The sequence below is a fragment of the Schistocerca piceifrons genome, chromosome 3, assembly GCF_021461385.2.
Source record: "Schistocerca piceifrons isolate TAMUIC-IGC-003096 chromosome 3, iqSchPice1.1, whole genome shotgun sequence".
Taxonomy (NCBI): domain Eukaryota; kingdom Metazoa; phylum Arthropoda; class Insecta; order Orthoptera; family Acrididae; genus Schistocerca; species Schistocerca piceifrons.
The window spans coordinates 535,994,572-536,013,010 of NC_060140.1; the positions used below are offsets into that span (position 1 = coordinate 535,994,572).

An 18,439-nucleotide genomic window follows, 5' to 3' on the forward strand; every position below is an offset into this window, starting at 1 on the left:
TGAGAAACTTCAACGTCTCCCGTGGCTGAACAACATGACTTAAGGCTACAATATACACTTACAGAACAAATAATGTGTTAGACTGTGTCCAAGACTGCATAAGTGTATTAAGCGTCAACAAACAGCATTTACAATGTGTTCCACTGTATTCCATGCTAACTACTTCTATATCATGTCAGCAAAGGAATAACTTACAGAGTAGCTGCTGTGTGGTATTTAACAAAGTTTTGTTGTTTGTCTACTGGGCCAATGTCGACACCCGAAAATTGAGTGGAGTGGAATGAAATCTTCCAGAGGGCCAAAACTGAGAAAGTTCAGTAAACTATGATTTGCAGCATAAAATTATAATTATCATCTGTAAACCATGTAGAGGTTCCAGTAGGAGACGAGATACTGGCAGAAGTAAAGCTGTGAGTACTGGGCGTGAGTCGTGCTTCGGTAGCTCAGTTGTTAGAGCACTTGCCCGCGAAAGGCAAAGGTCCTGAGTTCGAGTCTCGATTGGGCACACAGTTTTAATCTGCCAGGAAGTTTCATGTAGAGGTTGTTATATACACTCCAATAAAGAAGATCTAAGTATTACAAAGAAAAATTTTATTAAGGTTGGAGAGAACATAATTCTCTCAATTCAGAACGTAATTCTTTACAATACTATGTAATATAGACTGATTCCCATGAAAAATTTTGTTCCACAGATGTTAATAAATAGATCTGTTGTGTATAATAAACATAACCCATTCCATATTACAGAAACTATCCCCTTGTGTGCAGTTAGTGTGTTATTGATATTAACATAAAATTTAAAATTGAAATATCTAATTGAAAAAGGGAAAAGTGGAATATATTTATCTACATCTACATACATACTCCGCAAGCCACCTGACGGTGTGTGGCGGAGGGTACCTTGAGTACCTCTATCGGTTCTCCCTTCTATTCCAGTCTCGTATTGTTCGTGGAAAGAAGGATTGTCCGTATGCTTCTGTGTGGGCTCTAATCTCTCTGATTTTATCCTCATGGTCCCTGCGCGAGATATACGTAAGAGGGAGCAATATACTGCTTGACTCTTCGGTGAAGGTATGTTCTCCAAACTTTAACAAAAGCCTATCCCGAGCTACTGAGCGTCTCTCCTGCAGAGTCATCCACTGGAGTTTATCTATCATCTCCGTAACACTTTCGCGATTACTAAATGATCCTGTAACGAAGCGCGCCGCTCTCCGTTGGATCTTCTCTATCTCCTCTATCAACCCTATCTGGTACGGATCCCACACTGCTGAGCAGTATTCCAGCAGTGGGCGAACAAGCCTACTGTAACCAACTTCCTTTGTTTTCGGATTGCATTTCCTTAGGATTCTTCCAAAGACTCTCAGACTGGCATCTGCCTTACCGACGATCAATTTTATATGATCATTCCATTTTAAATCACTCCTAATGCGTACTCCCAGATAATTTGTGGAATTAACTGCTTCCAGTTGCTGACCTGCTATTTTGTAGCTAAATGGTTAGGGATCTAACTTTCTATGTATTCGCAGCACATTACACTTGTCTACATTGAGATTCAATTGGCCATTCCCTGCAACATGCGTCAATTCGCTGCAGATTCTCCTGCATTTCAGTACAATTTTCCATCGTTACAACCTCTCGATACACCACAGCATCATCTGCAAAAAGCCCCAGTGAACTTCCGATGTCATCAATAAGGTCATTTATGTATATTGCGAATAGCAACGCTCCTATGACACTCCCCTGCGGCACACCTGAAATCACTCTTACTTCGGAAGACTTCTCTCCATTGAGAATGACATGCTGCGTTCTGTTATCTACGGACTCTTCAATGCAATCGCACAATTGGTCTGATAGTCCATATGCTCTTACTTTGTTCATCAAACGACTGTGGGGAACTGTATCGAACGCCTTGCGGAAGTCAAGAAACACAGCATCTACCTGTGAACCCGTGTCTATGGCCCTCTGAGTCTCGTGGACGAATAGCGCGAGGTGGGTTTCACACGACCGTCTTTTTCGAAACCCATGCTGATTGCTACAGAGTAGATGTCTAGGCTCGAGAAAAGTCATTATACTCGAACATAATACGTGTTCCAAAATTCTACAAATGATCGACGTTAGAGATACAGGTCTATAGTTCTGCACATCTGTTCGACGTCCCTTCTTGAAAACGGGGATGACCTGTGCCCTTTTCCTATCCTTTGGAACACTACGCTCTTCCAGAGACCTACGGTCCACCGCTGCAAAAAGGGGGGCAAGTTCCTTCGCGTACTCTGTGTAAAATTGAACTGGTATCGCATCAGGTCCAGAGGCCTTTCCTCTTTTGAGCGATTTTAATTGTTTCTCTATCCCTCTGTCGTCTATTTCGATATCTACCATTCTGTCATCTGTGCGACAATCTAGAGAAGGAACTACTGTGCAGTCTTCCTCTGTGAAACAGCTTTGGAAAAAGACATTTAGTATTTCGGCCTTTAGTCTGTCATCCTCTGTTTCAGTACCATTTTGGTCACAGAGTGTCTGGACATTTTGTTTTGATCCACCTACTGCTTTGACATAAGACCAAAATTTCTTAGGATTTTGTGCCAAGTCAGTACATAGAACTTTACTTTCGAATTCATTGAACGCCTCTCGCATAGCCCTCCTCAAACTACATTTCGCTTCCCGTAATTTTTGTTTGTCTGCAAGGCTTTGGATATGTTTATGTTTGCTGTGAAGTTCCCTTTGCTTCCGCAGCAGTTTTCTAACTCAGTTGTTGTACCACGGTGGCTCTTTTCCATCTCTTACGATCTTGCTTGGCACATACTCATCTAACGCATATTGTACGATGGTTTTGAACTTTGTCTACTGATTCTCAACACTATATGTACTTGAGACAAAACGAAAATAGCTAGCATACAAAAAATCTCAGTAGGAAAAAGAAGAAACGATAGCAGATGTGCAAGTCACACTTACAAAAACTTTAAGTACAGTGTATGGATTAATCTTGATACAACTGGTGGATGTAAAGTATCAGTATTTACTGTAAATACCAATGGTAAGTGGCCTTATATTAGAGTACTGGCCAAAAATTTTGAATTAAAGCAGATTTATTATGTTAAAGGAAACAAAAATTAAAGATACAATCCCATTTGGATGTATTTAAAAGGTTAATTATAGTTACTCTAAATGTGGTGGACTTAACATTGTGTACCTGGCAACGTAACAGCAATCTGATTAGTTTGAAACCGATGGAGTAATAAGATTCGATGGTAACTTATTTACAAAAACTGTAAACTCATTGTTGCATATGGAGGTTCTCTAATAACGTGGATGAGGAGAATGCTGTCGTAGAGCCATGATTAAGTGAAATATTTAACAGTTGTATAATATGTCTCATAAGAGGGGAAATTCCCAAAAGCTATGTTACAAGGATTGCAGCAAGGAACAGACTAATTTTTTAAAGCTGTAAAAGAAATAGTTTACAGGAAAAAATCTGGCAATGTATTGGAAATATAGATCATATGTTCCTTGTATTTGTCCCGTTACTGGCTGGATAAATAAATAGATGATTAAAATGTAGTTTAAATTGTAAAGTAAATTAAATGGGGCGTTGTTAAAATCACACCAAACAAAAATAAAGAACTACATTTTTCCGTGTGTAAATATATATTCACCACTTTATAATATTTTTTTTTAAGTAATTTGTTTTCTTCTTCACTGTCTTGCCAAAATTCATAAAGGGAAGTCTGTTCACGTTGATTCTGATGTGTTTCGTTTGTGTGGGGAAGTTTGTAAGATGAACTTGAAAAGTAGCTGAAACTAGATGGTTGGAAGTACAGTAACCCTGGTTTCTTACCTATGAACAAAATTTGTTACTGTATTTACTTGTTGCTACTTGTCAACCATGCCTTCAACCCCAAAACCAGTCAAACTGACACTACCCTTGCATATAAAGGCACAAAAAATGGTTCAAATGGCTCTGAGCACTATGGGACTTAACATCTCAGGTCATCAGTTCCCTAGAACTTATTACTACTTAAATCTAGCTAACCTAAGGACATCACACACATCCATACCCGAGGCAGGATTCGAACCAGCGACCATAGCGGTCGCGCGGTTCCAGACTGTAGCGCCTAGAACGGCTCGGACACTCCGGCCGGCTTAAAGACACATCTACTGCATAACAATATGTGTGTGTGTGTGTGTGTGTGTGTGTGTGTGTGTGTGTGTGTGTGTGTGTGTGTGTGTGTGTAGGACAGGAGTACAGATAGGATAAGAGATATAACATGAGTGGAAAGACTGTCTGACTGAAGTTGAGGGTAGTGATGGAGGTAAGCATTTTATTTTATTTTTCTGACAGATGATGGTGAGGAATTCCTTGATACTCATCATTATAATTGATTAAGAAGTAATGTCGATAAAAGTGATAATTTACCAGTCTGGAGACAAACAATTACCCTAGAATGGAGATCTGTAAAACAATGAACACTTTGTCTTCGACTGGATCCGCCATCTTAGATATCTCTTCCAACCATGTAACCTGGTCCCACTTTCCTAATCAATATAAACTGAATCTTACGCTATTTTTAAGCTTACCAGTTGGTCTAGATCAAGTGGGGTATTTGAAGGTTGACTTTGACACTTTACCTAGTAGGAAATCAGGAAAGAATGCCGGCTCAAGCCGTAAGTGCAATGTCCCACTAATTCTGTAGTTCAGTCTTAGTGTGAAATTCGAACCTCTGCCCTTGAAAATTGAAAATAAAATCTCATTGGCATAAAAAAATCATGGAACATTCTCACTATTTGTTGCTATTTTATTATACAAACATGCATCAGTCAATGTCTTCTCGAAAGCTGACTGCTCCCTACTAATGCAGTACAGATTTAGAAATAGCTGGTAATCAAATTTTCATTGACATTAATAGGTGGTTTCATTCACTGTCATTAAACTTTGAGAATATCCCACTATATGCAGTTCACAACCTGTAAGAGATTTCCTCCCAGCATGAGTATAACATATGGAGACATGCAGATCGAAGAGGTTGACAGTGTTAATTTTCTGGGATTACAATTCGATAACAAATTCAGTTGGGAAGGGCACACCACAGAATTGCTTAAGCCCCTAAGCAAGTCTGCATTTGCCGTGAGAATGATGTCAGATGTAGGAGATATTAAAAAACTCGCATACTTTGCTTACTTTCATTCTATTATGTCATATGGGATCATACTCAGGGAGAACTCATCAAAGTGAGCAAACGTTTTTAGGGTGCAAAAGCGTGTGATAAGAATAATTTGTAGTGAAAATACAAGAACATATTGTAGAAACCCGTTCAAGGAACTTTCTATTCTATCTACTGCTTATCAGTGTATTTATTCTGTAATGAAATTTGTGGAAGTAATAAATCTGTGTTTCCAACCAATAGCTCAATACATAGTATCAATACTAGGAATAAGGACAATCTACATAAAGACCTAGAATCACACGCCTTGGTCCAAAAAGGGGTCCAATATTCAGGAACACACATTTTCAATAAATTGCCAGGAACCATTAAAACGTGGTTTCAGATAAAGCATGGTTTAAACAGAGTTTGAAAAACTTTTTGATAGGGAACTCCTTCTACTCCAGCTTAAGTAAAAATATCTGTTAGATTTTAGTTTTGACAACACTTGGTCACAACAGTCAAGGTTAGGTATTTTGTGTATGATAAATTTACTAATAGTGCATAAATTTTTCATTCTGAGAGTGTGTTAAATCTGTAAATATTAGCTGTTCCAGTTTACTGCATTGTATTAACCTATTTCGACTACTCCTGACAAATGATCAGGGTAGTAAGTATTACATTCAAATGTTTCATGTTTTTACGATATACTTTCTGACATGTTCCACACCCACGAGAATCATCTCACTTTTTGGGTCTATGGAACTAAAACTGAATTTAATTTAATCTAATCTAATTTAATGCTTGTTTGTTAGAGAAAATTTAAAATACTACAGTAAAAATTACCTTTTCTAATTTGTCACTATTTTATAAAGTTGCGCACTTTGGATGTGAAGCTATAGTATATCAGTGAATCTGACTGAATTATTTATGCATTCATTATACATTAGTGAACATTTTATAAGAAGTTGCGTCCTCATGCTCTATCACTCTCATTAGGGGGAAAACGATCTTACTTCTACTGAAATGTGGCTGTGCGGTTGCAGGTGCCCTTCATTCTGGAGAAATGCTCTTCCAAAGCTGCTGCTCTGTTAAGACAATGCATTGCAGTAAGAACAATGTCATTCTACACCAGCATTAAGATTTGGCAAAGTAGCCTGTGTGTCACATGCCCTATACAAAGTGAAAACTAATACTTGCACATAAGAGATCCCTGAGGTGTCTACAAACTGTTACAGAGAGTGCTCAAAACAGACATAACATTTTACTCTTCAGTTACACTGTTTTCTGTTTCCTTCCTACAGGAAGCCCACGTTAATATGCAGTGATCTACGAGAGTATGCTGAAAAGTGATTCCACCAATTTCTTTGGGAAAACTCGTAAAGCTTTTTAAGGAAAACAAACTTTATTACCATTCTACATCTTTGTTCTTCATGTTTACAAATTTATTTCTCAACAATGGGAGACCAATTTGTTGATGCCATCACTGTAGAATGTTTGACTTTGTCGACAGAAAAAGCGTCACTAAGAAAAACAGAATTTACTTAAGTTCACCATAGAAATAAATACTTTAGTCCTTGTGTGGTGTTGAGCAACGTATTTCACGAGTTTTGCTACCTATGGTTAGTTTAGCAGCTTTTACACAGTGGCTTCCAAATCGTAATTCTCATCATAATATGTGTAGCAACAATTTCATATCTTCCAAGGCCGATTAACGATAAAAAAATGTCGTGTGACTAGGGCCTCCCGTCGGGTAGGCCGTTCGCCAGATGCAAGTCTTTCGATATGACGCCACTTCGGTGACTTGTGCGTCGATGGGGATGAAATGGTGATGATTAAGCTTTATAATACTTTTAAAACTAAGATCTACTTAACAATACATAGAGATTAATAGAAAAAAGCATTATTTACAGCTATACATTCGAAACACAATTACATTTTATTGGTGGCAGCACCTTAGTGGCCTGGTTCCTTAGTTTACCCTGCTGCCGTTAGATGGCATATGCGACCTCAGCACTGTATCATCTTACTGCTCGCTTTATACAGGTTTTACAACTGCGCTTCTACTGGTCGTATGTGTTACGTTATGACAGTGATTAACGAAACAACTTTTACGAAATGAAATGGAACAATTGCTACACTACCTGAAATATACTTGTGTCGTTACAAGTCACAACCTCATATTTGCTTCTACTGCTTCGTCACTATCAAAGCAAAGTCCTCGACTGCGTTATTTAAGTTTTGTAAACTGATGAAGCTCTGTCACACACGTTGAGTTTTGCAGCACCGTTTGCATCATCACGACCACTAACAAACCACATTACTAATGACGATACAATGTTCACCGAACACAGCTTTTTTAATTCTATGGATTTCAGTTGGAAGCTCGTTGCCTGCTGTTATAAACTCAATTACAGCTTTCTGTTTCTCACTCTCCGACATTGCTACGTTAGACAACGCCATGTTACACGCTAAAAATTGGGAGAACTCTAGCGGCAGAGGGTTGCTACTTACGTCAGCGAAGGGGAGAAGACGACTGTGGATGCGTGACATGTAGTACCCCAAGCGATATTGAGAATAAAAACTGCGCATGCAGTACTTTTCAGCAGTGGCGTGTAAGAATATTTTGGCGGCCCAATACTTCTCTCATTTACATCAAATCATGTCACTGAACAATATCGTTAACGTAACTGAGCAGTGAATGACTTAAGTGGGAACAGTAAATGGAACATTAAATCTTAGTAGCTGTGATGCCGTACAATAATGGAAGCTGTATTTACTTTCCAGAAATCCAACGCCAGAGGCGGACCCTGTAGTACGGGGGCCGCAGGACCAGACAAGCCCGGCTTACCTGCAACTTCTCGGTTGCTCACGACAAGCTTGGCGAACGCTTAGATTTCTGGCATGAAGTTGTTACTCTTTTGCCTCTTCCCGACTCTTTCTCGAGAAAAAAATACTTGTAATAACAGACAAGCTATAGATAAGCCTTGCCAACTACTTCCAGTCATGTTTGCGACATAATTTCATTCGATGTGTATGTAACTAAATCACTGAGTTACAAGAGCAACGACATCTGTATTAAAATGCTGTCATAGAATAAATCCATAGATTTTTGTGTTGGCTCCATCAATTAACTGTATTTGTGCTGAAAAAAGGGAAAATAGTCTCTTTAACCACGATCTACCAGTTTCAGAATTTCCTCAGGTTCATATATTCACCTTAGTTAGCTCAAAAGCAGACCCTGTTCCTGCAGAATTCAGATGACTATTCTTCTTAGACAATAACCAGTGCACTCACGTAAACATTAACCCAGACTTAGTGCACAATCAATAACTATATAATCCAAATGGAAACAGCTCTTCTCAAATCAGTCTCGTTCAAAGTAATTGCATTTTGATCCAAATGGAAAATACACAGCTTATCCCTGTCTCTTTTATGATAAATGCATACCATTACGAAGTATTTCGAAATACAAATACAGTATAACACTTTAATAATGTTTAAGATATTCTACGGATTGCAAAACGATAACTTGTACTCGATCTTTAAACATTATTGTCTCTGAGGTGAGGCTGCGCAAACCTACCATGGTCAGGAGGATGTGAGTCCTTGATGCGCTAGTAAGATGTCTAGGGGTGACCAAACACAGCTACAAAAGGTCTCAATAATCAGAATTCGTGGCAGAGATAGTAGCTTTAATAATTTTGGTTAAATTAGGATTGTGATATAAAAGTTCGGAAAATGTTCAGAAAAATGCCAATAAACTCGATGTATAGGTTATTTGAACAAACACATTAAATATAAGTCTGTCCGTGTAAACGGAACTTCATTACGCTGGATATTCTTAAACGTCACACAGAAATTAATACAATGTACTGTAAGCTTTCGCTACGTGCCTGCAATGTAGCCCCTGACAAGAATTTAAACTAAGGCTTGAGGCGTGCAATAATGAAACTATATCCGTTGACCAAACTAATGGAAGTTTCAGCCATAAATCTCGAAATAAATACAAATTCATTTTCGTTAATACACTTGAAATTCCAAGCGTTGTTTGCTTCGGAATTAGCTCAGAGCCACTGTTTTTCCAAATGTCCGAAGTTTTATAAAATGACCGCAGCTCGTGGTCGTGCGGTAGCGTTCACACTTCCCACGCACGGGTTCCCGGGTTCGATTCCCGGCGGGGTCATGGATTTTCTCTGCCTCGTGATGACTGGGTGTTGTGTGATGTCCTTAGGTTAGTTAGGTTTAAGTAATTCTAAGTTCTAGGGGACTCATGACCACAGATGTTAAGTCCCATAGTGCTCAGAGCCATTTGAACTTTTTTTATTTAATTCTCTTGATAGCAAAGTTTTTATGATAGCTCTTCAGATCGTCATTTCATGCCATATTATATTCGGATTTTCCTACATTTAAAACTGAAAACTTCGGAAATCACGTCCATCCGCAAAACCTTGCTGATTTATCTACTCCGAGCGCCAAATCTTTCGTGTATTGCCGCTAGCTACGGTGCACCTTATAATCACAGACATCATTTCCACCAATTTTAATTGTTCACGTTCTTCAGATTAATTTACGTAGTAAATTCTAGGAAACGCAACTATACATTAAACTGCATATTTAAATGTACTCTTTTTCAACTAATAAAATAGTTGTAAGTTTGCTGTATCTTTTTTAGTGTTGCTGATTGATGTTATACACGGTGAAAACCTTTCCAAATAGCACGAAAAGTACAACTGGAACATCAGTGTGATGTGGTCTTCCTTTTGACGTTGTTGGAATAACCCTGTGAAGAACAGAATGCGAAAGACTACGTCAATAAACCGCAAATAAAGAAGGAAAATAATTACTGAATGTACGATGATGAACTAAAACATTGTGACCCGTACCCATCGCGGAACTCAATGACAGCTGGTTGCGTTACTGGAACGTGACTCGGTAAAAATCGTATACATATGGAGTAGTGGCGAACGGATAATCATTCTAGCAATAATACGAGCCAGAAGTGGATAAATCTTCTGAGATAAACGACTATGAAAAAGGACAGTTTGTTATGATATAACCCCTGTAAACGAGCAGATTTTTAGAACAGCACAGTACTTGAACAGGCAGAAGTGCTTCGGTGCACAGGGTCCACCGCGCGCTGTTCAACACAACAGACGATACCTATGTGTATCCTATGTTGATCCAATGCCACCGTCAATTACGACTGCAGTGTGCACGGCATCAGCGAGATTGTGTTGTGGGCGAATGGAGTCGCCTCACCTAAATGGATGAATCACGTTTCTTGTTCACCAGGTCGACGGTCGTATCCGGAGACGTTATCCTGGACAAGGCTGCTCGAAACATGCATTGTGTCTGGGACGCAGGCCAATGGGGACGGAATTATGCCGGGGGGGGGGGGGGGTCATTCACCTGGCCCTCCATTAGGAATGTGCTAGTAATCGAAGAAATAATGACAGTTAAGGATATATATAAGGATAAGAAATAAGGATAAGAAATAATGACAGTTAAGGACCAGTTGAACATTATTGCGTATCGCCTACGTGCCTTTATGTTTGTTGTCTTTCCCGATGTTGATGGCACCTGCAGAAGGGTAACTATCCGTCTCACAAGATTACAATCGTACTGAACTGTTCTGAGGAGCACGATAGTGAATTCCCGTTGATTTCTTGATCACGAAAGTCGTGCGACGTAAACCGAATAGAAATCATTTGGGACGCTATCGAGTGCCAGATATGTGACCACAAAGCAGTGGTCCGTAATTTACAGGAATTGACCTGCTCGTAGACATATGGTGCCACATAGTCCTAAAACCTACACAGAACTGTCGAATCCATGTTACGTAGAATCGCTGCTGTATTGCGTTCTGAAGGTACACCTACACACAAGTGGTGATAACGTTTTATATAATTAGTGTAGAACCTACAATGTTTTCTTATCTGATTGATCATAAACATTAAATCTATCAACTGCTTTTTTACTCTGTTGTTCACATATTCATTACAGGGGAAAGACTAAGAATACTATTTATATGTTCACTCATCAAACAGTACAAACCTTATAAATAACAAAACCACCAGTTTTTTTCAAACTGTTTGATTTCGGAGATCGTGTTACTCTCTTACAAAAAATGAAATTTCATGGAATTAGCTCTACGCAGAGCTGGTTTTTGGGATCAATCCTATGCTTTATACATGTGAATGACCTTCCACTTAATATTCAGCATGCACAACTGATGTTTTTTCCACACAATGATATAGTTATAAAAATTCCATTGGAGATTCAGCAACAGAAGAGATGGTAAATGATATTTTCCAAAGAAATATGGAGTAATGCTTAGAAATTTGACGCTCATCAATGTTTTCAAAGAAAAGGAAAATACACGAACAGCAGTCAGTAAATGCTGCAGCAGTCAGTAGAATGCTGCAAATTTTTGGGTATAAATTCTGATGGAAAGTTTAACTGGAGGAAGCACGTTACTAAGCTTCTCGAGTTCAGCTACTATTGCTCTTCGTATAGATGCTGGTCTTGGAAACAAACGAATCAATGTCCTGACATACTTTGCATATTTCCACTAGTAACACATTATGGAACAGTCTTCTGGGGTGGTTCATCACTCTGAAATAAAATGTTGATTGTGCAACAGTGAGAAGGAAAAATAACGTGTGGCGTCCATCCACGGACTTCATGTAGGTACCCGTTGAAGGGAGTGTGCATTTTAACTGCGCCGTCGCAATACATATATTCGCTAGCCAAATTCATTATAAATAATCCATCACAATTTGAGAAGAACGGTGATGTCCATACCTACATCACTAAATGACCTTTATTGTCCATTTTTAAAGCTGTCAGTGGCTCAGAAAGGAGTCAACCTGCAGCAACAGAAATCTATGATCATTTGCACAATAACATAAAAAGTCTGACAGGTAGCATAGCAAGTTTTTAAAATCAAGCTTAAAATCATTTTTCCTGGACTACTTCCTCCATTCCGCTGACGAATATTTGCTTGAAAAGTGCTAGCGAGTACAAGAAAATTAATAATTAAAGACTTCGTCTTTATGTGTAGCTGCAAGAGTCCTACTTAAATAATGATGTGTTCATCAGTGTTCCTGTAATGTGACTCGTTCCACATAATTTTGGTAAAAGAATGTTTCAAATGATCTGTCGAACATGTAACTAACTAACTAACTAAGCAATCAATAACATAAATTTTCTGTAGTTAATTCTTTTTTTCTTTTTTGCCTTTCTCGAGTAGGTACGCAGGTATGTAGCGCTTGGAAGCCACTAAAATATTGATGCCCCTGAGTGACTAACTGTTGTCACATTATTTGTCACTGTATCTATTAACATCAGTGTCGAAGTGATTCCGTAATGTATTTGGTTTTATGTACCTGTAACAAAGTGGACAACAAATCAAACAGATTAGACCACTGTACTAGTAATTTCTTTAATAAGGAATGTTATTTTAATGTATCTGCCACCATGTGTCTAATGCAGTAAGCTGGAACACGTCAAGACCGTTAAGACCGAGATTTCATACCTACTAACGGATGACCGCCTACCTATTCGTTGTTGACACTCAGTCCACGCTCAATCTGAAAGTAAAAGCCGCTGTAGTCGCCCCCATCACTCGCTCATTCTAAGTCGTAATCTCACAAGAAACAGTTTGAAACAGTTGTGTCTTGTTTAACTTTTGGTTTCCTCCTTCCACATTTGTGACTGATCCCCTTCATGAAAGTTTCCGTGAAACAGAATATACTGATGATTGTGTACATGACTGAATTAATATGGATAAAGTTTATACTTGACAGCCGAAAAGATTTAATAATTTATTCCTCTTATCGACCCTCCACATAGATGATAATGTTGCTGAACGGTTCAAGGAAAAACTGAGTCTCATTTCAAATAACAGCCCCATTTAGTGGTTACTTCAATCTACCCTCGATACGTTGGCGAAAATAGATGTTTAAAGTCGGTCAAAGGCACAAAACGTCGTCCGAAATTGCACTAAATGATTTTTCCGGAAGTTATTTTGAGAAATTGGTTCATGAGCCCACTCGGAGCGAAAACACCTGAGCTCTCAGCAACAAATGATCCTGAGACAATAGGGAGCCTCACAACGGCTACAGGCACTAATGACCACGAGGTAGTTGTAGCGAGACTGAATAACGTAACATACAAAATTTGTATTTAATACACCAAAAGCAAACGAAAATACATATTAAAAAGAGATAAAAATTCCCTTGCCACCTTTCTAAGAGATATTCCCCACTCCTCCAAAACTAACTTGGAGCAGATTTTTCTTCAGGTCAAATAAATAGTACCTACGCCATCTGAGAGATTTGTGTCATATAAATTAACAAGACACGGAACTGCTCTGCCATGATAAACAGAACAGGTCAATACACTGTTGCAGAAGCATCGAATAAAGTATGACTACGTTTTACAGAAACTAGAAATTAAGCGCGGACTTCAATGCTAGTTACTTTTAATAGTGTCTGCAGCTAAAATGTAGCTCGAAACATGTCGGACAATCCAAAGACATCTCGGTCGTTCGCAAAATACAGCAGCGCAAGACACAATCAATGCACCACTGATCGACAGTAGTGCTAATGTTACCAATGACAGTGCCACTAAAGCGGAGGTTCTGAACACTGTTTTCCGAAATTAGCTCACCACAGAAAATGAAGTAAATATTCCAGAATTCAAATCAAGCATAGCTACCAGGAGAAGGAGGAACTGAGAAGCGATTTTTCTAGATGTAGAGTAGCAACTCAAATCACAGAATAAAGGGAAGTCTTCTGGCCCAGATCGTAAACAAATTAAGTTCCTTTCAAATTATACTAGTGTAATAGTTCCATACTTACCAATCATATACAACAGCTCGCTCGGCGGACGATCCCTACTTTATTCCATGCTGCCAGAAGACTTTCGACACGGTGCCTCTTGCGTGCAAACAGCGTGCTTATGGATACAGTCTCGGCTGTGCGAATAGATTAGTGATTTTCTGCCAGAAGGGTCACTGTTTTGAAAATGAGAATAAATCATCGATTAAAAGAGAAATTACATACGGCGTTCCCCAAGGAGATGTAATAGGCCCCCTGTAGTTCCTAATCTATACAAGTGATTGAGGAGACAATCTGAGCAGCCCTTTCAGACTCCTTGTAGCTAATGCTGTCATTTATCTTTCACGGAAGTTGATCAAAAAGAATTGAAAAGTCAATTAGACATGTTATTGGTATTGGGCGAAAAGTGGCAACTATCTACAAATAATGAATGGCTAAATGGTTCAAATGGCTCTGAGCACTATGGGACTCAACATCTGAGGTCATCAGTCCCCTAGAACTTAGAACTACTTAAACCTAACTAACCTAAGGGTATCACACACATCCATACCCGAGGCAGGATTCGAACCTGCGACCGTAGCGGTCGCGCGGTTCCAGACTGAAGCACCTAGAACCACTCGGCCACTGTGGCCGGCTATCAATAATCTGAATGGCTTCGTATCCAAGGAAGGTTATTTGCCTTACACATTACTGACAACAATTTCTGTGATGAACAGATAAGTAAATTTCTGAATGAATGAGAAAATAAAGAAGTAAACACTTTTCGACTAACATTGGATCAGAGGTCCAAACCTCGCCTGTGTTTACAAGTTTAGTTCAGCCACTATCACACGAACACAGCCAAGAGATAATGAATTGAGTTCTCGTGACTGTGTGGTACTCTTTGAACGTGAAGAACACCTGTGCGGCAGCTGTATAAACAATAGGCTACCAAGAAATTTCAGCAGTAGACGAGGCATGACCGCAGGCTGAGGCACATTTAACGAATGAGCCACAGTTGAAGTAGTGTATCTTGGGTTCTGCTTGCGAAGCTGAAAAAGATACTGCCATGCTGCTGCACGTTAGAAACTTGCTTGGCATTATCCTTCTTCTTCGGTTCGCCGCCAAAGGCAAGGTAAGGTTTAGACCCGATAATTTCATGGTCGGAAAAGGTGAAACTAAATTTAAGGCAATAGTAACGTCCCTATCGTGAGAGGAAATGGAAGTACTTCACACTGATTAGTGCTGTAGTATCACTCTCCTAGAACAGTAAATAAGGTGCTGTAAAATATAATTTAGGGAATATAATGAGTATGTGGCTATTGCAGCGAAAATAAAGCAACATATTGTATGCTTCAATAACGAAAGTCTGTTATGTCACACTGTCAAAATTTCGTAATCGCATGGATGTTCGTATGAGTAGTTAAAAGCAGAATGCTTCTGACTGAGTAGAGATAAAAATCTATGATAAGACTTATGGAATTTTTGTTGGTTTTAAGATAAAAAAGTGACTTCATTATGTCGTCCGTAAAGGATGGCGTCATGAGCAGCTGATAACTAAACGCAAATAAATCTGTGTTCTGAGTCACACTTCAAACGTTAAAACCAACTAGGCGAGAAAATACTCACTTAAATTCCTGATATTACTGGGGAGCACCATTCGTTCTTCATAATAGCACTTCAAGTAAAAAAATGCTGAACATCGCTAGACATTGCATCTGTTCTTAGCGGTATGTGATGTGTTATGGTGTTTTATCACATTTCACACCTTATAGCTACGAGACATGTGGCTATATCTAGATTAAGTACGAAACAGTTGCCAGAACTTGTTTGTTTAAAGTACTGGACATAACAGGACTTCACTGTGTTGTATGACAGCATATATTATATTTGTTTTAGTTTTAAAATGTGAATGGAACGTACAAACGTCTGTATGAGGAGCAGAAAACTTACGGTGATAGTTATTAAAATTATGCACATTTAACAATAAAAGACCTGCATAGTAGGAGGAAAAGTTTTGTTGACTATTTTGTTACGTTGATAAAAATTTTTTTAATTTATAAAATGCTAGACTTCTCAAATTATTTGTTGTAATAGAAAAACTGCTGCAGAAGACGCACAAATTATATACATTAGACATGAGGATAAGCGTATAAAAGATTAATTAAAAAGCTGTAAACTGAAATTTGTGGTAAATTTATTGAAGTCATAAGTACTTTGTCAGAACATCTGGAAAAGTGATTGAGGTTATTTTATTACTGACACTAACTCACTATCCCTCAAATTTTTATCTGATGAATTAAATTTCAAGGTAGCCCTCTGTCGAATGTCCTTTATATCATACTTCTATTATATTATGCAGTAATGCAATGTAATATACATAAAATTAAACGAACAGTCTCCGCTAACTATTCTCAGCCACAGTTGTAATTAATGTAAATAGGTATGTCTGATACGTATAACATATATACATGCAACAACTAGTAGCAGCATGTGTTTCCTGTTTCTTTACCTCTAAAGTCGATGAACAATTTGTTTACGATATACGTTAATGTTTAGTAAAGGTATCTGTGTTCCTCACTAAGACCAGGAGTAAAATTGTGGGATTTTGCTCTTGCAGAGGCAAGTATGATTCACTGAAAAGCATATTGGTACAGAAAAGTATGGACTATAGTACCTTATTTGTCTACGTAATTCTCTTTTAGATATAGAAGACTTTGTAGTGACTAGACTCCTGTCGCGAAGTGTCTTTCCGGAAAATTACATCCCTCGAGAACCACAATATCCTCTTCATTGGCTTTATAACAACTCCAAAATTTTTTTTTTTTTGATGTTGGGTAACGAAGGGTGTAGTAAGTTAAACTCTACAACAATTCATACTATAATTCCTCTCTTAACTCACTCACAGTGGCTTTTCGTCAGAAAACGCATTATCCTCGTACAAGATGATTAGTATTTTGTGGTTCAGATCTTTTCTCTCATATTTTGATGTTTGCTTGATTTGGAAAAAATCTGAGCTTTTGGCGGTTGTTATTTTACTCTTTCAAAGGTAATAAAATAAGCAAAATACTGTATAAACTTCAGAAAATACTGAACATAAAGCTCCACGAAAACATGGACTTATTTATCTAAGTTCTGCTGAAAAAATGGAATTTTTATTTTTAAATGCCTGTTTCGTCTAAATTTTTTAAGCATCTTCATGGGTAGTGGACGGTCTTGTTTCAGAAGGTTTGTCATTACAGAAAATCTGTTCTTCGTTTAATGTTGATCTTGCACCTCCAGAACTATTAACACATGTCAGCACAGCACAAAAGCATATGACACACTTTTACACCGTGATATTTAGATGAGTACTTCTGAACATGGAGCAAACATTCAGGTTTTCATTTGCTTTTGATCAACATATGGCAACCACCTTTCAACAACTTACTTAAAGGTAACTATTCCTTTAAAATGAACCGCATCCATTCTTCTAATATGCCTTAAGACGTTAGATAATTCGAAATCCTAATATCCACATACCCAGTGGGTTCATTTGTTGTTAAAGTTCAAGAACGATCTTTACATGTATCATCTTCACGAAAAGTATGGCCACATTTGAATTTTGTCATCCCAATAATTAAAAGAAGCCTTGTAAATCATCAACCGCTTTCGATGAATTGTTGTTGCTGACAGACCATCCAAATAAGATAATTGTTATTAGTCGCGACTCTTTTAAAGACCTGTATCAACAAGACTAGAACCAGATAAGAATGATGTTTGCCTTCCGCTATTGGGAATCACATACGAGAACAAACATAAAATGGAATTGCTGAAATGCTCCGCTTGTGTCATGTTTTTTTTTTTTTTTTTTTTTTCTTGTGGTAACAAAACGGAAGAACTAAATATAGTATGTACTCTTCAACTGTATCGTATTCGACTCGTTATGTTTCTGAAAACGGCATTATTTTCTAATGTGAATGTGGAGCTCCTCAGGAAACATGATTGAATGTTGGTACACATCGCCAAGGTTTCAAATATAGATACTGAGTCAATTTATTGATCCTCGACTTCAAGCTGCACATTTTCTGCCTGAGATTGCGCTGGTGTCATATTTTCCTGTCTTTCCTAGATAATATGTTCTCTATTAAGTGCGTAATTTGAGTGTCTTGGCTACATAGAGAGCACTCTTCCCTGTTAAGTCACAGAATGAATACTGAGTTTTTTAGATAATGTCATTGGGCTTGAATGGTCTGTTTATTGTATGTCATAACGATAACGGAGGGTTCGACATTCAGTCCCGCTAAACTGCCTGTTATCGTAATGCGTTATAAAATTTAAGTTTACGGTAATGAACTGAATTAGTGAAAAATGCAATGATGCTGATAACATACTGGCTACAGGCTTTCTCTTTTTTGACTATGGTTGATGATGAAAAATGGCTTTAACATAAACCTTCTGTAAGCAGGCTGTTTAGGTTTGTTTTCTTATTGGTAACGC

The 18,439-nt window shown here is 38.2% G+C and overlaps 1 protein-coding gene across 1 annotated transcript in view; it reads left to right on the plus strand.

Moving 5' to 3' along the window:
• The first annotated feature begins 14,939 nt into the window (after positions 1–14,939).
• Positions 14,940–18,439, plus strand: part of LOC124789283 (carboxylesterase 5A-like) — an 88,918-nt gene continuing 85,418 nt past the window's right edge. The window contains exon 1 of the mRNA XM_047256589.1: positions 14,940–15,095. Within this exon, the coding sequence (XP_047112545.1) occupies positions 15,030–15,095 (66 nt within the window). The 5' untranslated portion in view covers positions 14,940–15,029. The remainder of the gene's footprint in view (positions 15,096–18,439) is intronic.